Consider the following 24,059-nt stretch of genomic DNA (forward strand, 5'->3'; position numbering starts at 1 on the left):
GATTATTTTGGCGGATTTCGGTAGGAGCAAGGTGTATTTATTGAGGAGGTGAATTATACGCGTGTTTGCCGGGCGCCATCATTGAGTATTGTTATGTCAAATCGCATACAATTTTCTATACCCCCCTCCAGCCCTTCCTGATTTTAAAACCTGAGCCCGCAGTATTGGTAAGTCAAGCCGTGAAGTGTCAATTTGCTCTGAAGCACTTCACCTCCTAATATCCATACACCTTGGGTAGGAGCACCAACATTTTATCTGTAGTTTTCGGTAGGTTTAAACTCGAAACTCAGTTAAAAAGAAGTGTGAAGCGGTGGGGGGGTCCTAATGCGTAAAATGAAAGGATATGGATTAGATTTGGTTCAGCGGTTACACAAATGAAGGTCTTTCTGAAGTCTCGATCTGAAAATTGTACTAGGAATTCTAGGCCAAAGAACCCAAGTGCCACAAATCCACTAAACGACCACTAAACGGCTTCTAAACGACTCAAGTTCTCTACCTAAACGGAATATAGAAAGACTTCGTTTAGCAGACGCAAACGACTCATGCATTCTAAAAATAGCAAAAAGCTGGTGGCGCTATCTGTTGGTGGGATACCCCAACCAGTTGAGCTTCATCGCTGGAGGAGAGCTTTCTCATTTCCTCTGTACTGTTGTATGGTTTCGCATTGAAGTTATGCATCGCTAGAACTAGAACAGCGATACGATTGTTTAAATACTAAACTCCAACGGAAACCACCAGCACTGAAGCAAGTGAGATTTGAGCAATGGTCATTGGTGTTGATACCCACGTATCTAACCACACGACCATTTATATAGATTTTGCTCAGAAAGTTAGAAGGCTATATAGGTCATAATAAAATGCAACTTGTCGAAACACATTGCAAGAAAAGGATAGCAATATAATGATGAGTTGTAATACGCCATCTATTGATCAAACCAATGAAGCTGTGGAGCTTTCATTTTTTTTCTATGGATATTCAATTTTCCAGTCGTTTAAGCTTAATCTGTGGCGCTTGGGAAGGACTAAGATGCACAGGTTTTTCTCAGTGGTGGCAAGTTCTTTTTCTCGGGGCTACACGCGACCGCTTATTGCCGCAGCAGTGCTCCATTAGATACGATTTTATCGTACGTGCTGTCATTTGATTTTCGCTGGATTGTTTAGATTGATTTGATTGTTTGGCTGAGTTTTATAGTTCAATGATTTAAAAAATTGAGATTTTTTTCTGGTCACTCTGGCCGCAATAGAAACGTGAAGTCTAGCACGGCCCAAAACGCGTCGAACTTTACGCAAGTGTGGGAAATGGTGTAAATTAGTGTTAAAACCCAATCAAAACTTAACTTTCAGCCTTACGGTGTGTCGGAGAGCGGTAATAATTCACCGTACGATCGAATTGAATCGAAAGCTTTGCTCCGTTTGATGCTGAAAGTAGCCGTTGGTGGGACCACGTTTTCGACCGGCAAGCGACAAGCGGCACAATGTTGACAAACAAAGTGTTTATGAAAAAAACGAAACGCGGCAATATTCTGAAAATTGTCCGCGAGCACTACCTGCGCGATGATATCTGGTGCGGCTCGGCCGCCTGCCAAACATGCCCGGCGGACGAGAACGCGGCGCTGCTGGACGAGGTGCCGGAACCGGTGAGCGAGCGGTTTGCCTTTCCGCACTACCTGCTGCTCGACACGAACGTCATACTCTACCAGATGGACCTGCTGGAGGAGAGTGCGATCCGGAACGTGATCATCCTGCACACCGTGCTGGACGAGGTGAAGCATCGCAGCGCGGTCGTGTACAAGCGGCTCCGGGCCGTGCTGTCCGATCCGGCCCGCAAGTTCTACACGTTCGTGAACGAACACCACAAGGATACGTACGTGGAGCGGGAACCGGGCGAGTCGGCGAACGATCGCAACGATCGAATGATTCGGACGGCGGCCGAATGGTATGGGAAGCATCTTTCCCCACGGGTGGGCAAGAAGTCGGCCCGGGCGGGCGTACGCATCGTGCTGCTCTCGGACGACGCAGACAATCGTGCCAAAGCGATGGCACTCGGGCTGAACACGTGCTCGGCCTTGGAGTACATGAAGGCGGCAAAGGCCACGTTTGCCCATCTGCTGGACAAGATTGCCCAGCGTGAGCTGGTGAGCGAATCGAAGGATCCACTGTTTCCTTCCCATCTCACGATGCTGCAGATACACGAGGGCATCAAGGGCGGGAAGTTGATGCAGGGCGGGTTTTTGGCGTCACGCGAAAATTACCTCGAGGGGTATGTGCGGGTCGAGGGCATCGAGAAGGCGGTACTGATTCAGGGACGCATGAATCTGAACCGTGCCGTCGATGGAGATACGGTCGCGATCGAGATGCTGCCCGAAAGCGAATGGAAAGCGCCGAGCGATGTGGTGCTGGTGGACGAGCAGACCGACCCGGGCGACATGGTCGAACCGGACCCGACGTTTAGCGTGAAGCCGCAGGCGGAACGCGAACCGACCGCCAAGGTGGTCGGCATCATTAAGCGCAAGTGGCGCCAGTACTGTGGCATACTGCTGCCCAGCCACATCCAGGGCTCAACGCGCCACATCTTCGTGCCGGCGGAGCGCAAGATACCGCGCATTCGGATCGAGACGCGCCAGGCGGCGACGCTCCTGTCGCAGCGCATCATCGTTGCGATCGACCAGTGGCCCCGGCACTCGCGCTACCCGCAGGGCCATTTCGTGCGCGCCCTCGGGCCGATCGGCTCGAAGGAAACGGAAAACGAGGTCATCCTGCTGGAGCACGACGTGCCGCACAGCCGCTTCTCGGAGGACGTGCTGGCCTGCCTGCCCGAGCTGCCGTGGACGATCACGGCTGCGGATCTGCAGCGGCGGGTGGACCTGCGCGGCATCACCGTCTGTTCTGTCGATCCGCCCGGCTGCACGGACATTGACGATGCGCTGCACGCGCGCCGTCTGCCCAACGGAAACATCGAGGTCGGCGTGCACATCGCGGACGTGGGTCACTTCATACGGCCGGGCACGGCGCTCGATCGGGAAGCGGCATCGCGGGCCACCACCGTCTATCTGGTGGACAAGCGCATCGACATGGTGCCGGGACTGCTCAGCTCCAATCTTTGCTCGCTGCGCGGTGGCGAGGAACGTTTCGCGTTTTCCTGCATCTGGGAGCTGGACGACGAGGCCAACATCCGCCACACCCGGTACCACAAGAGCGTGATCAAGTCGAAAAGTGCGCTCACCTATGAGGAGGCCCAGATCATCATCGACGATGCGAAGCAGACGAACGACGTGGCCACCTCGCTGCGTCTGCTGAACCGGCTGGCGAAAATATTGAAAAAGCGGCGCACGGAAAAGGGCGCCCTCGTGCTGGCGTCGCCCGAAATTCGCTTCCAGGTGGACAGCGAAACGCACGATCCGATCGACGTGAAGGCGAAGCAGCTGCTGGAAACCAACTCGATGGTGGAAGAGTTCATGCTGCTCGCGAACGTTTCGGTCGCGGAAAAGATCGAACAAGAGTTCCCCGAGTGTGCGATGCTCCGGCGGCATCCGTGTCCGCCCCAGGCCAACTACGAGCCACTGGTCAAGGCGGCGGAGCATCAGGGCTTCGAGATACTGACCACGAGCGGCAAGGAGCTGGCCACCAGCCTGGACAAGGCGGTCAAGCCGGACAATCCGTACTTCAACACGATGCTGCGCATACTGGCCACGCGCTGCATGATGCAGGCCGTCTACTTCATCAGCGGCACCGTGCAGCGGGACGAGTTCTTCCACTACGGTTTGGCCGCCCCAATTTACACCCACTTTACGTCTCCGATTCGCCGGTACGCCGACATCATCGTGCACCGGCTGCTGGCGGCCTGCATCGGGGCCGATTCCACCTACCCGGAGCTGCTGGACAAGAAGGTCAACTCGAACCTGTGCAACAATCTGAACTACCGCAACCGGATGGCACAGTACGCGGGCCGCGCCTCGGTCGCGCTGCACACGCATCTGTTCTTCCGCAAGCGCTCGGAGGACGAGCAGGCGTACATACTGTTCATCCGCAAGAACGCGCTTCAGATACTGGTACCGAAGTATGGGTTCGAGGGTACGATTTACGTGACGGGGCGCAACAACGAGGAGATCAAAACGGGCGTCCGGTTTGTGTACGACGAGGAGCAGCAGACGCAGCGCTGCGGCCAGGTTGTGTTCCGCGCGTTCGATCCGGTGATCGTGCGGCTCAGCCTCGACTCGACGAACGTGCAGCACGAAAAGCTCGTGTTCGAGCTGGTGAAACCGTACATCGAAGGGTTCAGCGTGAAGGCGCAAGGTGCGGCCGCGGAAGTGGAAACGCCGAAGCGCAAAGGCGAGCCGCAGCAGCCTACGAAATCGAAGAAAAACAAGAAGGCAAAGTAAGGAAATTGTAATCAAACATGTTTTTTAGAATAAACGCGTTAACGCTCCTACCCTCCTAAAACGTGTTCGTTGGTTGGCGTGTTACTGTTTGAAGGAAATGCTGGTGCCGGACCTGAGGGAAGGCTGAAGAAGACGCGCGCACGCGGCGGAAAAACGCCATTGCACTAGTGATGGAAAAAATGAAGTTTTCCTCGGAGTCGATCCCGGTTGGTTCCGAAGTTTTCTGGAATCGCTTCCGCATAGTATGTTTGGAATCAGTTTCCGGAATCGGCTCCGGAATCGGAATCATAATCGGTTTCGGAATCGAAATCGGCTCTGGAATCGGATTCCGGATAGTAAATCCGGAATCAATTTCCGGAATCGGCTCCAGAATTAGTTCCGGAATCGCTTCTAGAATCTGAATCGGCTTAGGAATCGGAATCGGCTTGGGTGCTGTTTCCTGAATTGGTTTAGAAATCAAAATCGGTTTGGAGATCGTAGTCAGTTTTGGCATCTCCATAATAAGAGACGTTTGGATCCAATGAAGCTACGTATTGATAGCCGCAAAGAATCAAAATTTACTTATAAACGATCCATTCTCATGGAGATTCCCGGACTGATTTCGCTTCTGAAACTTCTTATTTCAATTCAAGAACTGATTCCCATTCCGGAGCTAATTCCAATTCTGGAGTCAATTTTGATTCTGTTACCGGAACAAATTGCGGTTCCCAGGTCGATTCCAATTCCGGAGCCGATTCTGATTTTGGAGCCGAATCCGATTCCAGATTCAACTGCGGGATTGGCTCCGGCTTCAACTCCAAAATCGGCTCAGGAATCGGCTCCTGAATTGATTCCGAACAAGGAATCGGAATCAGGAAGGTCCGAATCCGAGCTCCCACCACTACATTACACTGTATGCCATCAAAATGAAGAAAAAAAAATACAATTGGTAAATTACATACTCATTACACTATATTTTTGGCATAACTTTTGTTGTAAACAGATTCCGTTGACCGTTACGCTCCCTCACCTTTTTGTCTTTCACGGTTGTACGGTGGCCATGACGCGACCGTTTTGTGTGTGGTGTGGTTTTGTTTAGGCTCAATAAATATCATCTTCGATGCTGTAACACATGCAAATACATAATAATCTGGCGCACCACTGCGGCTGTGGGGTTGGGTGTTTGTGGTGTGGTGTTCACGCGTAAACTGTCTTTTCTTTCTTCATGTCCTTTTGCTAAGAGGCTTGTATTTCGGGAAGGCCACAGCAAACGTGTTCTTGTTCTGTTATTTGATTTGATTCATTTTCTTCTCTCTCTCTCTCTCTCTCTCTCTTTCTCTCTCTCTCTTTCTCTCTCTCGCTCTCTTACATCATCCCTCTAAATGGCTGTAACTGATACACCTCTAGCACCGTTGCTCAACGTAATTTTGTATGTAGTTTTAAAAGAATTGTTCCGTTTCAAATCGACCTTCATTATTAAAACTAACTTCCATTTCACTAACAAAGCTCACCTTTAAAACGTCCAAATTTGAATAAATTAAAAAAAAATTAATTAAATTATCATGCAGCAAAGAACAAACAGTACGCTGTTAACTCCAACAGGCACAACAAGATGTACATCTGTCTTTTCCTCTGTTCAGTAAAAACCATTCAAATCAACGCGAATAAGAAGCTGAACGAGTTTGTTTACTCAACAGCTTCATCTTACACAATGTTCACACCATGTCCTTATATATATATATATATATATATATATATATATATATATATATATATATATATATATATATATATATATATATATATATATATATATATATATATATATATATATATATATATATATATATATATATATACGATGCACACATATAAAACGACTACAGCTTGTCAGCTATGTTACAGCTCTCTAGCCCATCGATAGTATATCTTTTCAACGTAAATGACTTAGCTTCTTTGTCTTTCGATTTGATACACACTTTGTTGGTCAGTTGGTTTGTTGCGTTACCATATGTACAGCGGGTTTAAAAATATGCTCCTCTAGTGTTTCATACAAACTACTATAGTCTCCTTTAGTCGGGAGAATTCTCTCTCTCTCTCTCTCTCTCTCTCTCTCTCTCTCTCTCTCTCTCTCTCTCTCTCTCTCTTTCTCTTTCTCTTTCTATCTATACCTTTTCTCTGTTTTCAATCTTTATATGTTTTTTTATCCCTTCTTGTTCCTCGTTCCTCTTATATATATATATATATTATATATATATATATATATATATATATATATATATATATATATATATATATATATCTCTCTCTCAGGCTGATGATGAAGAATGTAATATCACAAATAAAATGCTTACTGATATGACAAAGAGACCACTTGCGGGCGTTTGGTTTCTGCTTGCGTACTGACAAAAGAACACACAACCGCATCGCAATTTACGGTTCCTTTATCCCGAACGTAGCCTGTTAAAGCTAATTTAACAAAAAAGGATGGCCATCCACTTGCATGATTGCTAAATGGATATGTTTGCGCTTGTTCCTGTGCAGACACACATCGAGATCGCAGTTGAATGAACACTTGCGATAAAACCATCTCAATGCACGCGAAAATGCTGTCGACTGTAATAGTATGTGTGCGTGTGTGTATGCTGAGGATACGTTAAACTTTGAGGAAGGTAATGGTAGAGAAGAGTGTAGCAGTATGATATCTTGTTGGGAGGACACAATCGACAACCGATGGAAAACGTTGGAAGAGTTTCAAAATCTACCTGGACGATGGAACGAAAAAGAGAAAACTGAAACAGTTAACTGTTTGCTGGGTTGATTGATGTGGCGATATTTGCGATAGATTGACAACTCCTGTGCTTCGGGTCTGATCCATCTATTCGTCCTGCTGAAGATGAAACCGCCCAATCGTACGGTAGCATACCCAGCGAAAGGCCGTCCGCATTCGGCCACAGATCCATGGGCAAAGTCCACCGGCAGTTAGAACCTGCGAACACCAGTACTTCAAATAATCGGTAAAGTTGGTCATTAAGGAGAAATTAGAACTATTGGGGAAAAGATTGGTGCCATTCGGCAATCAAAAAACAGGGCTTTTTAAGGTTATTTATACTTTTGGCACACTTTCTCGACTCTTCGCCAGTGATACGTTTGGCGCGTTGGTGATAAAGCTGTTGCATTATTGAAACTTTCGATAAAGAGCTCGGAAAGAGTGCCAAAAGTATCAGAACCCCTGAGAGCCCATGTAAACTCAAAGCTAAACAACTTTTAAAAGGATATTATAAGCTCCAAGGCGAATGGCCCCCGTTGATGTAGGACACGTAGGTGAAACCATCTTTGCACTTTCCTCGGATAGAGTAATAGTAAGGCAAAAAGGAGTGAAGAACAAATCTGAAATTAAACAGAGCAAATATGAGCATTTATGCCAATTTGAGTCTCCAGATTCATTTAAAGTGGATATTTACCCTCTTCGTTCGTAGAACAGAATGGCGGTACGGTTCGTGGTTAGCACATGCAGAAAAATGGCCTTCACCTTGTGCCGCTCCGCAGTCGTTAGGTGGTTAATGAGGGAATCCAGCAGCAACGAACCAATGCCATTTTGACGATACTTTCGATGCACACCCAGCGACAGGATGTAGCCAATCTCTGCATCCCGTCCCATCGATTCCGGAATAATGCCACGGTCCTTTAAAAACACACGAAACAGTTTCCATCAAGCCGTACCGGAGGGCAACATTTCCCACTTTACCTCTTTGTTGAGTTTGCTGTACGATTTGATCTCGGCTACTATCAGCCCAATGATGCTAAAGTTGTAGATTGCTGCCAAGGCGAAGAAGCGCGTGCTGGAGGTAATGTCCACATACCACGAGAGCGGGTAATCGATGGGAAACCAATCCTGGCAGAGCGTTCGCACCTCCTCGAGATCGTCCGGGCAGAGAAACCGGAGCTGCACATCGTTCGCTGAACACAATGGTACCGACGGACATTCGTACGGGTTTTGCAGGCGCTCGTTGCTCTTGGTGCTGCTGAGGTGGTTCACCGGAAACCTGGGAAGGATAGTAATCGCCATATTAACTGTTAACACGATCGGTTTGCATCAGAAAGCCCTTCATCGGCGTGTGGTACGAAATACCTGCCACGGGGTGCCACTGTTAAATACGATTACCTAACAAACCACTTCAGTGCAGTTCACACGCGCATGGTGGTCAATGTGAGTTAGAATTTACCATGTCTAGACGGGGACTGCATTACTTCCGTGAATTGGTTTTCGCCTTTCCACTTGGCCCAGAATGGGCGGGTCCCGGTTGCATCGCAAAACAAAAATACAACAATGCATTCACCGCGTGTCGGTTGCAACCCCGCGACAGATGGGACAGAGCATTGTGCTTCCGTACCAGCATATGCAAAAGAGGGTTCGTTGAACGCGTTCTGGTTGACTGGCCGCCGCTCAACCGACGCCAGAGTGTGCATTATCAATTAGATTCGATTTATGCAAACATACATAGAAACGGCAACCAGCAACGGCTGCCAGGCAACCCATAAACGTTTATTGCATTTTCCGCCCGCCGTCACGGACGGGGCGAGTAGAGCGTTTGCGCCCGATGTCACCGTGCGACGGTCGGTAACAAAGACCCATTTAATGGTCAAATATTTGCTCTGCCAGTTTGGAAACCTGCGCTTCTACTGCTGCGTAAGCGCAACTCATTCCTTGCGTGCATGCGCCCCTTTCTTTTTACTCTGCCTCCCACTCCTAGTCCCTTTGTGGTGGGGGTGTGTGGGTAGGTTTGCTGATTGTACTTTGTAGCAAGAGCAAGGTAAACAAATACCTGCACCTCAGCGGAATTTTGCAAGCCGTCGCGCGTACCAGGGCGAACGTAATTTAGTTTCACACTTTGCCAACACTTTTTACACATGGGGAATTGGTTGAAAAGTCTGCCCTGTAAATCAGATATGAAAGCAACACTATGCTTACCAGGTAAATGATTGAGCCATCGGTGGTGCTGCTCCCGGATCGGACCGACGTGTTTTGTTCGAAGCACGTTGCTCTGTACGTTCTAACTTTTCTTTCACACAAAAACGACCCCCCGTCTATGGCTGAACCGCTGCCACTTACGCTAGGCTGGTGTTATCGCATTTCCTGCGGTATCGAATGCAGCCGCAACGTTCAGCAAATTGTATTCGAGTGCCCATCGTGCCACACCGTATTATCTCACGCAGCCCCGCGTATCACAGCCACAATCTTCTAGCTGTTGGTGACATTCTTCTAACTGATACCAACAACAATAGAAAAAAAAACTCTCACTACTTCAGCTTTCGCGGGGAGTTTGCGCTCACCGACGAAGCGGGAAAAGGTTTTGATGGCAGTGGTGTAGGTTTTGGGCCTTTGCGGCCAATAAAAACTAGTCTGCAGGAAGAGAGCAGTTAATCAAAATCAATTAAATTTCGATTGCACACAATGCGAATTGGTTTGACAGTTGACCTTGTTTTGGAGATTTGCAGCTTGCTCCGTAGCCTGCCCATATCGGGTAACGAGCCGAAGCGTGCTGTACTGTTGTGGTCTCTTTTGCGCTAGTCAGAATTGTGTACACAAACCATTATGACGTCATACAATGAGGATAAGCCTGTGAAAAGCTGGGGTTTGACTGCGAATATCAAGATAAAGAGATGAAAATCGTGAGGATTTCTACACATTTGCACCATGCTATCATTTAGGGAAATGCCATCACTATCGCTAAAATCAGAAGAAATTTAGAAACAAAAAAGGAAACTAAGAAAATGTAAAAAATCCTTATTTTTACTTGATTTTTTTTTAAATACTGTCTCTAAAATTACGCACCGTATAATCGCTCCTTCATGTGTCATGCTCTAACTGTCATATCTCACCTCGGTATATTGAATATCTTCATCTTGTGTGACCGACACTGCAGCCCGGTTCATTTCATTATACAATTTCCTTTACTTTCCTAAGTAAATGTTTATTTAGACTAGAATACAAAGTGCTAATTACAAACTCTTAGCTCTAAACTCCCCTCTCAATGGAAGACATCAACGGCGATATCATGTAAGTGTTGGTAATGAGCTGTACAATGAAGTCGACAAACAAGTTGGAGGCGCGATTGCCGCTCGTTTGGCTTTGTTTACGTTCACATAACCTTACACACGGTCCGGTTTCTGTTCCAGCCAATGGAGGAAGCTGTGGCAGTTTGTTTCGGGCATACATTACGGCACACCAAACGCGGATGTTAAGGAGAAGCTGTTCCAGGTGTCGAAGGAGCTGGTCGACGGAATACTGCACTACAAAAAGCCTACCAAAGCCTCGGAGGAAAAGCTGCAGAAGCTGATCAAAGACAGGAACCAGCTGAAGCTGCAACCGTTCGCCAACAAACTGCACCAATATTTGGTAAGTGGAGCGGTGGTTTGTTCCGACTAACTCTTACCAATTCCATTGCTCCCCTCCCCTTTCCTGCAGGACATAGATGCGGTACAATCATGGCAAATATTGTGCTACTATCTGGTGAACGAGTACCGCGGTGCGGCAACGGCACTGGCGGAGTACATTTCCACCGAAACGTCGATGGTGAAGCTGCTGCACGACATTTGGACGTACCACACGCTGGAGCGCATGGTGCAGCTGAAGGTGATGAAGAATCTATTGGAATACTTCCACTCCGGCACCCATCCGTACTCGAAGGAGTACCGCGAGGTGGTGGAAAAGATGGGCCTTCAGGCTTTGCGCAAATCCTATCTCGCCCAGCTAACGCACCTGATAGCGGATCCGCCCAGCTCGCAGAAAGCGCCGCTCGCGGGCGATCTGCTGCACGGCCAAACGAGGGTCGCCTGTGCCGAACGGCGGCTGAGAGAAACGAACGAAATCCTGCAGATCCTGCTGCTGATCGTACACTACAGCGGCATCAGCCCGGAGGAGCTGGACCAACTGTTCAAGCTGTTCCGCGAGCATTCGTTCGGCAAGCAGCAGGAGCACCTGGACCCGGGGTCGGAAATCCATGCCGAGCTGGTGAAGCGCATCACGTACAATGAGCTTGCGCTGGTTTTCCGCACGCTCGATCTTTCCGACAAGTTTGACGACGCGGGCTGGATCGAGCGGGTGGTGGCCGCGCTCGACGGACCGATGGTGTCGCTGCATCAATTTCCCGAGCACGGGCCACTGTTGCTCGTGTGGATGCTGTTCAACTTTCGCCTGCAGCACACCGTCGAGGACGAGGACACGACGAGACGCTACCAGCAGCTGGGATCGCGCGCCATCAAGCTCGGCGTGTTTGAGTATCTGCACGCGATCGTATCGCATCCGATGTTTAAGGACCAGAGCCTGACGGCCAGGATCGTACGAAAGTCCATCTTTAACCACCTGGGATTTCTGTGCCAACTGTTCGATGCAGACGAATCGATCGCCCATCACAGCAACATTTACGATCTGCTGAGTGAGCTGCTCACCTCGCCAACAATTGCAACAGAGTTTTGCAAAATCGAGGATCACCCGATACGGGCACTGTTCAACATCTGTTTGGAGCACTTTCCGGTCGAGTTTACACCGTTGTCGAAGGTGGCGTACGCGCTCGCATCGGCCGGCTCGTCGCAGAACAAATACATACAGGAGCTGGTGGAAAATCTGCCCGTCTATACGGAGCTGTACACCGGGCAGAACCAGTACGAGATACGGAAAGCCGCCAGCTCGAACGAGGACGAGTTCATCCTGTGCCACGATTACACCCCATCGAGCAAGATTAATTTCACCATCCCGCGCGGTACGAAGCTGATCGTGCGGGACCTGCACAACCAGCGGACGTACGTGCACTTTAGCACAGGCTACAATTACTTTAACGCACTGCACCACGAGATAAACGAACTGCTCGAGGACGCGCAAGCGACCAGCACGCTGAACTCGGAGCGGGTGCAGCGGATTGCGACCGGGTTGAAGTACCTGGCCGTGGCCGTCCGACGCATACAGCAACCGCACGACATCACCGCGGAAATGGTACACCCGACGGAGATGGTGTTCGATGTGCTGCTCAAGTTCCGAGCCGTCCCGAACCCGCCGGTCGATTTGCTGGTACAGTGCCTGAACGTGTGCACCGCGCTGGTGCCGCTGTTCGAGCAGGAAATATACACGCGCATCATCAATCTCAACATTCTGCCTTCGGTGAACAACGCGAATCTAACGTACCAGGACTACGCCAACGGTGTGGGGTACGATTCGAGCCTTATCGGGTACTATCTGATGAACGTGGAGCGGAACGCTGGTCGCTATCCGATCCTGATGGCGTACTTTAACTTCCTCAAAACCTACACCAAACTTGGGCGCGACAACGTGTTCGGCGTGGAGCTACCGGGCGCCATATTTCTACTGCGCGAGGTGCTGCCGTACGCCAACAACTGGCGTTTCGAAACGAGCTCCGACCGGTACCGGGTGCTGGTGTTCGTCGTCCAGTACATCTACGAAATTCTGCAGCTGAGCGAAGACAAGCTCGAGAGCGATTATGCGCGCCGCGTGCTGCGGGACGCTTGCGTGTACAGCCTGCTGAACCGTGACAACGGCATGGTGCTGCTCAAAATCGTCGGTCTCGGCAACGGCTACCTGCAGGCGGTGATGGAGCGCGAATCGAACTGGATGCTCGTGCCGGAGCAGCAGCTAAACCTGATGATCCAGCATTCGATGACGATACTGATGCAGATATTGCGTCTGAAGCGGCACATCCACGAGTACGACCTGTCCCCGCTGGAATCGGCGATCTACACGCAGCCAAAGCAGCGCGACACGCTGCGCATCATCCCGATGGTGACGGGGTACATGAGCAACATCTTCAATCCCCGGCTGCCTATTCTGTCCTGCCGCCTGTTGCGCCGGTTTGCGATCGAGTTTCGCATGTCGCTGCTGGCGTGTTTGGACATGGAACCGGACCAGATCCGGCACACGTTCCTCGAGCGGCTGCACGATGAAATTGAGAGCGACGATCTGAAGCTGGCCGTGCTGGAGTTTGTCGAATCGTGCGTACACAAGCAGCCCGGATTGACGGAAGCGTTCTTCAAGGTGAACTACGGCAAGCCCGATCGTCGGTTGCTGCTGGCAAAGGATGGTGCGGCGGCCTCGGGCAGCAGTGGCAAGGGCCGCCCGAAAACGATGATTAACGACGGCATACCGACGTACATGGAGGAGTTTCTCGAGGCCATTTCGAACGATCCGGCCAAACTGGCCAGCCCGCTGCTGTCGCGCATTATGTCGCTGTTTCACGCGCTGTGGAAGAACAACATGCAGGCGCTGGTGAAGGGTTTGCTGCAGAAGCCAAACTTTTGGTCCTCGCTGTGCAATCCGCTGTTTAGCGAGCAGACCTCGAGCAATGTGCGCTCGTACAGTCAGCTGTTCAACATACTCGGCATTGAACTGTTTCGCGTCAGCTCGGCTACCGGCCTCAAGATGGGCCCGGAGCTGACGAAGGTGTTCGAACGCTTCACCCAAACGTTCGGCATCTTCAAGCGGTGGGTTGATATTGTGCTTGAGCTGCCGCACGCTGACACCCACCGGCAGACGGCAGATGGAAGCGAAGGCAATGTGAGCGTCGGTTCCGGCGGAGGAGGTGGCGGCCGTACTGATAATGCCAATGATCCTACGCCCGACTGGCTAGGACGGTTGCAATCGTTCAAGGATTTGATCGTGCTGATCGTACGCAAAAAAGAGCCCGGCATTTCGCTGCCCGATCGATGCAAAACGTACCTAGCGGAGCGGTTGCTGGCGGTGCTGGTCGAACGGGTGGAGCAACTGCAGGATTTGCGCCCACTGATCGTACTGTCGGAGCTGTACCTGATCGTGCTGTCCGATTTCGATCACAAGTTTACCGAGGACGCGACCAAGGACGACCAGATGCTGGGGCAGATCGAAACGCTGCTCAGTCTGCTGGCCATTTCGTACGCCGATATACACCAGCGGGCCAAGGAGGCGTTGCTGGCGATCGGCATTAAGACGGTCGAACTGCAGGCCGACTGTTTGCTGCAGAACTACACGCTCGCGGCGGAGATAACGCGCGCGGCAGTGGACATTGCCGGGGAGGAGATACACGCGCTCGAGCTTGCCATTCAGGCGCACGGGCTGAAGGCCAAAACGGTGAGCGACGCGATCGAGGGCAAGCAGTACAATTCGCTACTGCTAGCGATCAATCTGCTGAAGCAGCTGACGATAAGCTTCGATCAGCCGGAGGCTGGTTCCGCGACGGCGCAAGCCAGCGCCCGGTGGGTTAGTTGGCTGGTGAAGGGAAAGCTGTTCCAACGTTTGCTCAGCATCACCGGCACGGTGCTGCCCGAGTACGGTCGCAGAAAGCTGGTTACGGAGCTGCTGAACTTGCTGATTCTGCTTGCCGAAAGTCGCTGCTCGGAGGAGCTGCTGTACAGCGACGTGGGAGACTACCTATGGTTGAAGCTGTTGCCGCCGAAAGAGTTGCTCCAGCGTCCGTACGTGATGGCGAATGTAAGCTAGAGCAGTGATTGCTTTCTATTCCTTTCTATGAATTATAATGTGTTTTATTTTTCACCCCGCTTCGCAGGAAACGCAGCAGCAATGGCAAACGCAGGATTGGTGGCCAATCTACTCGAAGGGCATACACCTGGTGCGGGCGCTGCTCAGTAAGCATGGCTATCGATTTTTGCGCGATGCTATCTTTTTCGTCGGCATCCACGAGGAATATCTCATGGATTCGCTAATGCTCGCGAAGCAATCGCTCGAACCGAGCGCCTTTGTGCTGATTCTCGAAACGCTCCAGCTGCTGTGCACGATGGTTCCGTTCGAAAAGGAATGGCGGCTAGAGCACAGCCAAAGTTTGCTCAATCTTATGGTAAGAAGAATTGGAAAGAGGGCAAATGGCAATGGAGCAAATTTTAATTCTCTCTCTCTCTCTCTCCATTGGCAGCGCTGCACTCAGTTCCTCATGGATCATTCCATCTCGCTGCTGTACAGACCGAAAATATTGAAGCGACTCACAACGGGGACGGCTGACGCGGTTGGGTTCATCGTGTCCGAGCTGGAGATGGATCCGAGCACGATCGACACTTCGGACGAGCTGGTCGGTGCGATGAACAACCTGATCGAGATCATCACACTGTGCGCCAAGTGTTTGCTTTGCTTCAGCCCCCCGCTGCTCTCCCTGCTGTGCGATGTAGAGTTCATTCCCAGCCAGTGGTGCCCGCTGATAGAGATCCAGTTCGGTGCGCCCAAGCTGAGCAATGATAACTATTCCCAGCTAAGCTTTGGCTCGCTGCTGCAAGCGGTTTGCATTTTTACAAAGGTTCTGAACTTGGTAAGTCTAGCATTAGTATGACAGTTTGGTTTAATAGGAATGTTAATCAACCATACACTTTTGCACAGCAACACTACAGCTTCCACGAAACACCGCTCAACGAATTGCCGGCTCAGGAGGGTACGGAGCAGGATGACACGAGCGACGGTTCACTCACGATGGGACTGCTCTCGCGTGGTAATCGATCCGCCCTTGGGGAATCACCATCGCCAGCCGGCTCTCCATCGGACGGGTCTCGTCTTGGCAAGAGGGTGCAGTTTGCAAAAACGCTCTCCATGACCAGCGTGTCCAGCTACACCTCCACCAATGCAATCACGCTATCGAACGAGCTGCTGACGCACCTGGACACGAAACGGTGTGTCTGTGGACTCGAATACGTGTTAACACTGCTAACGTCCCAGAGTTTGTTCGCGTTGAAAGATACGAACCTTTCCCAGCGGGAGAAGCAGCTCATCAAGCGGGAGCTTAGCACGGAACTACTGATCTTTCACGATTTTGTGAAGAAACGCATCCTGAAGGATGCGAAATGCATTCTCTCGCGCAAGAAGCACGGCGTGGTGCCAATCATAAATGATCCTTACGCTGCAGCGCCCGATCACGATACCGATAACGACGATGAAGCCGGTCGTACTACGAGTGGTGGTAAATCCACAAGCGATCGATCGAAATCGTCCACAGCACAGCAGTCGAAAAAACAGTCCTCTGCCAGTGCACAACATTCGATGCGCATTAATGTGGTTCGCAAAATGCATCTACAGCACCAGCAGCACCAAGGCACGGAACAGCAGAGTGTCAGTAGCAGCAGCGCCGGAAATGTTTTAAGCCCGATCGCTGGCACCAGCGGTAGTCAGGATGTGGTGGGACGTAGCTCATCTACGCCGGTTCTTCGGGGGATCCTAAAACCATCGCCATCCGCTTCGATAAAGCGGGTCATGTTTGATGATGGGCTGAACGAATCCGCCAAAAGCATGGCCTACGTAGAGCCGGAAGATGAACCGATATTTTACGAACCACAGGAGCCTCGTTTTACCGGCTTGTCGCACGTGCAGATGGTGGAGGAAGACTACATTCATCTGCTCTCGAACGTGTTGCTAATGATTGGCCAAAGTGAGAACTGAAGGAAAGGACGACACTGTACGCTTTACGTAAGTCTATTGCTATATGTTGCTATATCTTATTTTGAATAAATTTACGAAAAAAAATCAAGCCCAAATTCATGCAAAAGCTTATACAAAGTAGTGAGATCACATGTTTGTTTGGCAATGGAATATTGAAATTTACTATCTAAATAAGAGACTATTCCCGTGTTATGCTTCATCATATTTTAAAATATATTTAAAGCCTTTTCTAATCGGTTCAATTCATAATTTTAAACGCTATTGTTGGCAATAGTATTCTTTATCCATTCGTAGTAGTAGGCGACACTTGTGTGAATATCTGGAAATCCCTCACCGCACCCTTTGTTGTGTACTGCTTTGAATATACCGACCAGTTTTCCTTTCCATGTCACGGGGCCACCAGAATCTCCCTAAAAGAGCCGGGATTGTTTGCCCCATTTAAATACTTTTACTAATGAATTCTAAGAATTATTCAATGTACATACCCTACATGATCCTTCGCCCCGTTTTGATAGACTACAAATTGTGCCGTCATTAAGCAACGTTTCATTATAAATAGCCCGACAATGATCAATCCCTATGGAGGGCGCATTGATGGTTTGCAGCTTAGTAGGTCTCGTCCCATTTCTCATCTCTCCCCATCCTGTCAGTGTAAGTGTAGAATTTTCCGGCACAGTTTCTGCCGCGAACTCAATCTTTTGTACGCGCTCGTTGAATTTCAACGGCGTTGTTAAACGTAATAACGCGATATCATTAGGCGGTGAACTGAAAAATAAAGGAAACATAATTAATGCTTTGAATTAAACTATTAAACTGTCTTAGAGAGTAAAAAAAAACATACTTGAACATATTTTCATGCACTAGCATCGTTGAGCAATTGTCATAGTTAAAAAAGCGATCTATAAAATACGGTGTGCCGCCCTTTTTCAAATCATTTGTGCCTGCCACAACACGAGTGTCGTTAGTTTGTTCGGTGTAACTAAAATAAAATTAGGCTAAATTAGGATAAACGACACAAAACCATAATTATGATAAGTGAAAGCATACAATTGTAACAAAGGCACACAGTGCTCTGCTGTCAATATCCATCTATCACCGACTATCGATCCACTGCATATGCTGTTACTATCAATCTGCAGTGAAACCTGATGCGGTGCCGCATTCTCCTCTGCATCCGATCCATCGACAATGTAGTTAGCAGCGAAGGGAGATATCGGATGATCTATTGGACTTGCGCTACCTCTGTTAACGCATGCTAGTAGAATTGCGCAAATGATATGAACTACCATTTTTCCTCGTTTGCGTAATGCTTATCCTTCTCACAACCACAAGTGAGCTTCCTTGACTGTCGGACACACTGACTGTATATGAACAGAAGTTCTCTTTTTATATACTGTTTGCTCAATAGCGTTCCAGATAACAATAGATGATTTTTTGCTACGCTGATTAACGCTTAAACGGTAGGAGGAGTATTGCATATGATGCTATAGGCTCAAACCAATGGGAAAACTTGTTAAATTTCACAGCTCATATTTTTGCATGGTTCTTAAGATACGTTTTTTTACTTAAGGCAGCAAATAATAAAATAAAATTTTGATGAACTAATAGTAAAATAAATATTAGGTACCACTGAAAACACGAAATCATATATAGTTTGTAAATATTTGTTGTGAGTTTCTTTACAAAAAAAAACATTTACGAAATAGCTATAAAAGAACATGAGGTATTTTATAATTTTTATTTAATTTTTAGAACATGTGCTTCATACAGGGTTTCCCACGATTTATTGGTTGGTACCCATAAATTTTTGGTGGGTTCCCATATTTTTTTGGTACGTTCCCACGATTTTTTGGCCGTTCCCAGATTTTTTTAGTCCAATTGTATTGATATCCAATCGGAAAATATCAATAAATTATGGGAACGAACCAAAAATCTATCGGATACGATTAAAAAAACGTAAGAACGCACCAAAAAATAATGGGAACTGACCAATAAATCGTGAGAAACCCTGTATTCTAAAAATAACATATTTTTTTTATTTGCTTATTTATTGATTGATTGATCTATTTAATTTATTTTTTATTAATTAATTTATATATTTATTTATTTATTTTATATGTATTTTTATTTCCAAATCCGTTTCTCCAACATCCGTTTTCCTTTAGTCAACAACTCTAATAATAATATGTTTATTTGAATTATTCACATGGTATTCAAATTTCAATATTAATTGTTGATAATTTACATATTCTTTAGTGTAATGCTTTGATAGTTATGTAAGTATTTTTGTATCAACTTACCTACTGGAATATGATTACAATCTGTTCCCGAATTCGCCGGTTCTAGAATTTAACGATTTTCGTGATATTAAAATTTACAAATCCACCTGTTTTTGAATGCAAATTGTACGCACGTGTTCCATTAAAAGCCAAGTGCAAATAAATGGGGGTTCTAAGGTTCTGATGTAATAATTTTCAGGAAATCCTATTAACAAATCCTAATAATCCTAATAAGAAATAATATTAATAATTCTTATCGACAAATCCTAACAAGCTTTATCACCACCGCGTAAAAATTATCACTTTCGGAATAGTAAAGAAAGTCTCCAAAAATTACTAAAACGCCTGAAAAACCATGCAAAAATACATTTCCATATGATTCTACAGCCTGAGGAAGGCTTTAGAAGGGCCTCAAAAAACCTGTCTCAACAGCCGAAGGTGTGACTATATTGCACCTATACAAACCCGATACTCACATACGCTTCTGAGACCCATGTCCACTGTCCAAATCTGACGAAAACCTCTTTGCCGCGTTTGAGAGGAAGGTTCTTAAAAGCGGTATTGGTTGCCTCTATGTAGAAAGACAACGGATGACCCACTGCAATGACGAGTTTTACAAACTGTATTGGCGATCAAACCGGACGGCCCAGCTATCCGCAAGGGCCAAACCCACAGGAGAGTGTGTTTCATTTGACAATACCTCTAATCGCTAAGTAAATCGCGAGCACACTTGTACACATTTAATGTCATCAAACATCAAAGTCCTTATAAGAAGCTATTGAGGATTGGAAAACAGTCCACATGGCTCCTGAAGTATGGTTAAATGAAAACTAAACCGCATTTTACTTACGACGGTTTCAACTGCTTCGTGATCTTGATCTGTCGGATGCGTGCATGAAATCGCTCACGGTCTCTTACCTTCGTCTGTTCATTGGTTATGTTAAATGGCGCCTTCCCGCTCAATCGATCGCTTTGATTTGTTTAATTTGTTATCTTTCTGATCTCATTGGAGCATAATGAATTTCAGTATGTTTGTATCACTAAAACTTTATTGTTTTCTTCATCTTTTGTGAAATACAATGGTCACATAGAATGACTGGTCAATCCTAATCACTATTTGCTGCAATCGTTGCCTTAATCCATGGGAGGAAGTAGCTGATGCGCGCGTGGACATCGGAATATCCCGCAGCGCATCCTTTTGACCAGCTGACTATGCCAACCTGTCTTCCATACCATACCACTGGGCCTCCAGAGTCACCCTGAAACAAGCAGAGAAGCGCATGTTAGTCATAACTTAACACACAGCCTTTGGGACATATTATTTACTCACATCACAAACGCCTTTGCCTTTTTTAGCAAATGTACACAAATGTCCAGGGTAAATAGCATCTGGTTGCATCTTGCGACAAAGCTTCAAGGCAATGTTTTTAGCTTTGATAATTTGAGTTATTTTTGGTTTTTTTGCGATCTTGACTAATAGAACCCCTACCGACAAGTGTCAGTGTGGCATTATTCGGAACAATCTGCAACAATAATTCGATCTTCTTAACACGCTCTCCAAACTTCAGAGGGCTCCTCAAACGAAGCAGTCCAGCATCGTCACGAAATGCGCCCGGAAAAAATCTATAGGAATGATACCGAGATGATCAATGTACCACGACACCACGTCACTGTCTATTAGTCTGTAGCCTTACGTTTCATGAGCTATAGCACGATCGATGCGGTATAAAGTTCCACTCGCAGTAAAATTATTGGTCTCAACACGAACAGCTGCATTTTTCACCATATTCCTTTATGTTAAAAATATTGAACTATAAATATGCTTTTTTGTAATGAATATTTTTTCATACCCGCTAAAACAGTGTGCTGCAGTCAATATCCAACGATCCGCTATGATGGAACCTCCACAAAACGGTTTAGAGTTTACTGTTATGCTAACTAGATATGGTACCTTCTTGCCCTCAACATTAGATCCTCCAATGATCGGTGCTAAAGGCTCAACAGGCGATGCTTCCAATGAATGAACTATTAATAGTACTAAAGGCACAATGCCGCTGAGAAACATATTGGCAAGCTTTAGGGTAGAGACGCCACAAACCAACTGAGAACTGAGTGTACATCGTGGGTGATACATGAATATTTATACTATCCCCATAAGTCACCGAATAGTTAAGTCGTCGTATTTGTTTGTTTTTAATAATAATACTTTTTAAACGCAGGTTATTATGAGTTTCCTTCCTTCTAAATTGATAAGAAAAATGGTAGTAAAAACCATCTCTAACTTCATTCTCTTAAGTATACAATGTTCTAGTAGTGTAGCGTAAACGTAACGTAGCGTAGATCGTCATGTAAAAATAAAAGAGTGCATTCAATATGAAATCGAATGAAATCGAGGTAAATTTGATTGAAATTGGGACAATTTTGACTCATTAATTAGTATTGAATGTATCGAGTATTAATAGATGAAATAATTTTCGAAATTTCTAATGAATAAGGTTAAAAGGTTCGGATATTTTATTTCCCTCCTCCAGATCCTCCAGAAGGTGTTGCGTGTAATTACAAAGTAACATTTTAATGTACACGCTAAATTTATATCCGGCTGTGTGATTCTTCATAAGTCTAGAAAGCCTGTATAGATCGGTATGACAAAACAAAATAAAAAATATTTACTCATAACTTCTCAAAATCCTACATGTTCTTATCCGTTAATGGGACTAATAAATATGATTCCCATTATTTATATATTTTGAAGCCACATATGATTATAAAGCTATGTTAAATATTTATGGCTTAGCTATAAGAAAAACCCAATCATAACGCAAATGTCATTTGAAGACGAGTAAAATCCTTTCAGAGACATATGATGATGGTTTTAATTATCAACCATAACGCAAACATGCGTGGCCGTTAAGAGCTCTAAGATCTCTAAGTGAGAAACTGGAAATAAGACCCTCGCCCCGCTTATAAGTAAACATATGTTCATCTTCATAACTCTCCAGTTGAGAATCTCTCATTCAACCTTTCTGTTGATCGCTTCAGCAGAACCTTCAATAGTCTTACCGATCGCTTAAATAAAGACTGCTGATATCGAGTTTTTAGTTTTTCCCATACCAGGCTACCCGGGCAGATATACACCAATTTTAATCGCGATTTCTCAGATTCTAGGAAGAAGAAGTAGAACTTGAAGTAGAGTAGAAGTAGAAAACAAAAAAACGTATATTTTACTAGTTTGTTCGTTTGTTTAGTTGGAATATAAATTAGGTTTTGTTCTCGTTTTTGGCCAGTGACAGGATCAATTCGCCACTGGATACAGTAGATATAGTATTAAGGTAGAAAACTTAAGAAAGGAAACCTCGTACAGGCGGTCCCTGAGATACACGGTTAATGGGGACCGAAAACGGCCGTAAAATACCGCGTAAGTCGAATCTCGTGATTTCCAGCCAAAATATCACTAATTTGCGAGTAATTTTGCAAGTAGGGGGTGGTTTTAGCCACTTAATTAATTATTTGATATGATTCTGACTGAATATAAGAATTTTAAACCTTTTGAAATAGTTTTTAACATCCGATAAAAACAAAAATTATTTGGCATTTTACAATTGAATTGCTCAAAGAACTGTCAAATTAAGAAAACCGCGTATCTCCGAATCCGCGTGTAAGAGGTACCGTGTATCGCCTTTACTACAATAAATCGATGATGTGTGATTTTTTATTTATTACTGCCCAAAGTGGGTATACGGACTAGGTGGGCTTATAGGTGTAGCGACCAGAGCGCCATCTGGTGCGCACACCTAGAACTACCGACCAAAATGTTTAACGGGCTAGTTAGGCAGGGACTGCACACAAAGCTAGAGCAGGACAAACAGTGGTAGCATGCTGCACCGCAGCTATAAAAACGGTGGCTTGCTCCATACACGCTCTCTCTCGTCCTAAACGTTTTAACACCGACACGCGCGTATCCGTCCGGCTTAACCGATACATTCTCTTCTCCGGCAACTCTCGAACGAACAACACTAATTTTCGCGTCTCTCCCGAACTCACCGTTCCGCGGCTTAAAAGAAAAAGGAATAAATCGGATTCTACCAAAACGTAGTTCGCAAGGCGTGTTGCGTATCTTTTTAAAAATTAGGGACCACATTTGTGGCGCCCCTAAAACTGGTGACCCCGACGTGATCCGCAACCGACGCCGCGAATTCGTACGTGAGTGTGTGTGTGTACTACGCAGCGCAAACTTTTGTTCCGCGTTGAACGTGTTCAAACGTGCCACCGGCATCGGAGGTCGACGCAGAGAAGACAACGTGTGTGTGTGTGCCTACGACCGGGAGTGCTACCAGCGTTAGAGGTACCGGCAACGCAGCTGACCTCCTCCCCCCTTTCCCTGTAAAGTGTGCAACGAGCGCCCTTTCATCATTCACAGGACGTTGAGTGCGGGCCGACGAAAAAACGCAGCAACGCCGTGTTAGTGCGCCCGTAGCTACACAGAGCGTTCCTGAATTGAGCGAACAAAAGAACCACCCGCACACATGCGCGCCGCCTCGAAGCGCGACAAGCGCACACACACCATCATCGGCGCAGCAGAAAAATTCCATCCTTCTCTCGACGGCTGACGCAATCGACGCAATTCCAGGAAGCGGAGCGACGACAATCTCCGCTGGTGGTCTCCTCGACGCCGATCACCGCCTCGCAAGCTGTTTCTACACCTCGTGCTACTGGGAATTTTTCCGTTTGTGTGCGCTTCCATCTACGGGTGCGATCAAGAAGGAAGACACCAACGTCGAGTTGCGCACGCAAATTATCCAGCCGTAGCAGTAGTGACACATCACCGCCATCACGATTTTTTGCGCTCGAAGGGGACCCCGCTTGGATCCAGCTGACAAGAAGAACGACGCCGCCATTTTCTGTGCACCATTTCATCGCAAGTGAGGAAACGCCATTTTCTCCACCCGAGAAGGAAGACGACGCACGCTGCTTCTGAAGCGTTTTTCCTACCGATCGACCGCAACG

At 47.1% G+C, this 24,059-nt stretch overlaps 5 protein-coding genes across 9 annotated transcripts; 2 read left to right on the top strand and 3 right to left on the bottom strand.

Annotated features, from left to right (window-relative positions):
- Nucleotides 1–1,225: 1,225 nt before the first annotated feature.
- LOC121593581 (exosome complex exonuclease RRP44-like) lies at nucleotides 1,226–4,441 on the top strand. The gene has a single exon (XM_041916075.1). It carries the CDS (start codon nucleotides 1,476–1,478, stop codon nucleotides 4,377–4,379), a length of 2,904 nt encoding a protein of 967 aa, XP_041772009.1. The 5' UTR covers nucleotides 1,226–1,475; the 3' UTR covers nucleotides 4,380–4,441.
- A 2,218-nt stretch (nucleotides 4,442–6,659) lies between these two features.
- On the bottom strand, nucleotides 6,660–9,888 carry LOC121593964 (N-alpha-acetyltransferase 60-like). Of its 3 annotated transcripts, none has more exons than XM_041916770.1 (5): nucleotides 9,331–9,888; nucleotides 8,107–8,404; nucleotides 7,823–8,043; nucleotides 7,638–7,748; nucleotides 6,660–7,375 (listed from the first exon to the last, which is right to left on the bottom strand). In XM_041916770.1, the coding sequence occupies exons 1-5, from the start codon at nucleotides 9,348–9,350 to the stop codon at nucleotides 7,237–7,239; spliced, it is 789 nt and encodes a 262-aa protein (XP_041772704.1). In that variant the 5' UTR covers nucleotides 9,351–9,888; the 3' UTR covers nucleotides 6,660–7,236. The 3 variants fall into 3 exon arrangements, with proteins under 3 accessions (XP_041772704.1, XP_041772705.1, XP_041772706.1); XM_041916771.1 differs by having other exon boundaries at nucleotides 7,241–7,359; nucleotides 9,331–9,887; XM_041916772.1 differs by having other exon boundaries at nucleotides 7,285–7,368; nucleotides 9,331–9,887.
- Nucleotides 9,889–10,264: 376 nt separating this feature from the next.
- Nucleotides 10,265–20,999, top strand: LOC121593317 (nucleoporin Nup188-like). 3 transcript variants are annotated; one of them, XM_041915571.1, is made up of 7 exons: nucleotides 10,265–10,419; nucleotides 10,527–10,758; nucleotides 10,828–14,832; nucleotides 14,909–15,196; nucleotides 15,272–15,658; nucleotides 15,727–16,803; nucleotides 20,918–20,999. In XM_041915571.1, the coding sequence occupies exons 1-6, from the start codon at nucleotides 10,394–10,396 to the stop codon at nucleotides 16,774–16,776; spliced, it is 5,988 nt and encodes a 1,995-aa protein (XP_041771505.1). In that variant the 5' UTR covers nucleotides 10,265–10,393; the 3' UTR covers nucleotides 16,777–16,803; nucleotides 20,918–20,999. The 3 variants fall into 3 exon arrangements, with proteins under 3 accessions (XP_041771505.1, XP_041771504.1, XP_041771506.1); XM_041915570.1 differs by lacking the exon at nucleotides 20,918–20,999 and having other exon boundaries at nucleotides 15,727–17,044; XM_041915572.1 differs by lacking the exon at nucleotides 20,918–20,999 and having other exon boundaries at nucleotides 10,539–10,758; nucleotides 15,727–17,043.
- LOC121593319 (chymotrypsin-2-like) lies at nucleotides 16,980–18,185 on the bottom strand. The gene is made up of 4 exons (XM_041915573.1): nucleotides 17,824–18,185; nucleotides 17,618–17,755; nucleotides 17,262–17,541; nucleotides 16,980–17,186 (listed from the first exon to the last, which is right to left on the bottom strand). Exons 1-4 carry the CDS (start codon nucleotides 18,063–18,065, stop codon nucleotides 17,028–17,030), a joined length of 819 nt encoding a protein of 272 aa, XP_041771507.1. The 5' UTR covers nucleotides 18,066–18,185; the 3' UTR covers nucleotides 16,980–17,027.
- On the bottom strand, nucleotides 20,394–21,152 carry LOC121593320 (chymotrypsin-1-like). Its single transcript, XM_041915574.1, has 3 exons — nucleotides 20,906–21,152; nucleotides 20,750–20,845; nucleotides 20,394–20,678 (listed from the first exon to the last, which is right to left on the bottom strand). Exons 1-3 carry the CDS (start codon nucleotides 21,118–21,120, stop codon nucleotides 20,483–20,485), a joined length of 507 nt encoding a protein of 168 aa, XP_041771508.1. The 5' UTR covers nucleotides 21,121–21,152; the 3' UTR covers nucleotides 20,394–20,482.
- Nucleotides 21,153–24,059: the final 2,907 nt, after the last annotated feature.

The sequence above is a fragment of the Anopheles merus genome, chromosome 2L, assembly GCF_017562075.2.
Source record: "Anopheles merus strain MAF chromosome 2L, AmerM5.1, whole genome shotgun sequence".
NCBI lineage: Eukaryota > Metazoa > Arthropoda > Insecta > Diptera > Culicidae > Anopheles > Anopheles merus.

What these genes read in the sequence shown, in the direction of transcription:
- LOC121593581 (XM_041916075.1), top strand. Translation starts at nt 1,476, where the DNA reads ATGTTGACAAACAAAGTGTTTATGAAAAAAACGAAACGCGGCAATATT.
- LOC121593964 (XM_041916770.1), bottom strand. Translation starts at nt 9,350, where the DNA reads ATGGCTCAATCATTTACCTG. An exon ending in ATGGCTCAATCATTTACCTG is followed by an intron (nt 8,405 to 9,330) that starts GTAAGCATAGTG and finishes TATCCTTCCCAG; the next exon opens with GTTTCCGGTGAACCACCTCA. An exon ending in CATTCGCCTTGGAGCTTATA is followed by an intron (nt 7,376 to 7,637) that starts ATATCCTTTTAA and finishes GACCAACTTTAC; the next exon opens with CGATTATTTGAAGTACTGGT.
- LOC121593317 (XM_041915571.1), top strand. Translation starts at nt 10,394, where the DNA reads ATGGAAGACATCAACGGCGATATCAT. An exon ending in ACAAACTGCACCAATATTTG is followed by an intron (nt 10,759 to 10,827) that starts GTAAGTGGAGCG and finishes CCTTTCCTGCAG; the next exon opens with GACATAGATGCGGTACAATC. An exon ending in GTCCGTACGTGATGGCGAAT is followed by an intron (nt 14,833 to 14,908) that starts GTAAGCTAGAGC and finishes CCCGCTTCGCAG; the next exon opens with GAAACGCAGCAGCAATGGCA.
- LOC121593319 (XM_041915573.1), bottom strand. Translation starts at nt 18,065, where the DNA reads ATGGTAGTTCATATCATTTGCGCAATTCTACTAGCATGCGTTAACAGA. An exon ending in GTGCATGAAAATATGTTCAA is followed by an intron (nt 17,542 to 17,617) that starts GTATGTTTTTTT and finishes TTTATTTTTCAG; the next exon opens with TTCACCGCCTAATGATATCG. An exon ending in GGGGCGAAGGATCATGTAGG is followed by an intron (nt 17,187 to 17,261) that starts GTATGTACATTG and finishes CGGCTCTTTTAG; the next exon opens with GGAGATTCTGGTGGCCCCGT.
- LOC121593320 (XM_041915574.1), bottom strand. Translation starts at nt 21,120, where the DNA reads ATGTTTCTCAGCGGCATTGTGCCTTTAGTACTATTAATAGTTCATTCA. An exon ending in GCAGCACACTGTTTTAGCGG is followed by an intron (nt 20,846 to 20,905) that starts GTATGAAAAAAT and finishes TTTAACATAAAG; the next exon opens with GAATATGGTGAAAAATGCAG. An exon ending in CGTGCTATAGCTCATGAAAC is followed by an intron (nt 20,679 to 20,749) that starts GTAAGGCTACAG and finishes TCATTCCTATAG; the next exon opens with ATTTTTTCCGGGCGCATTTC.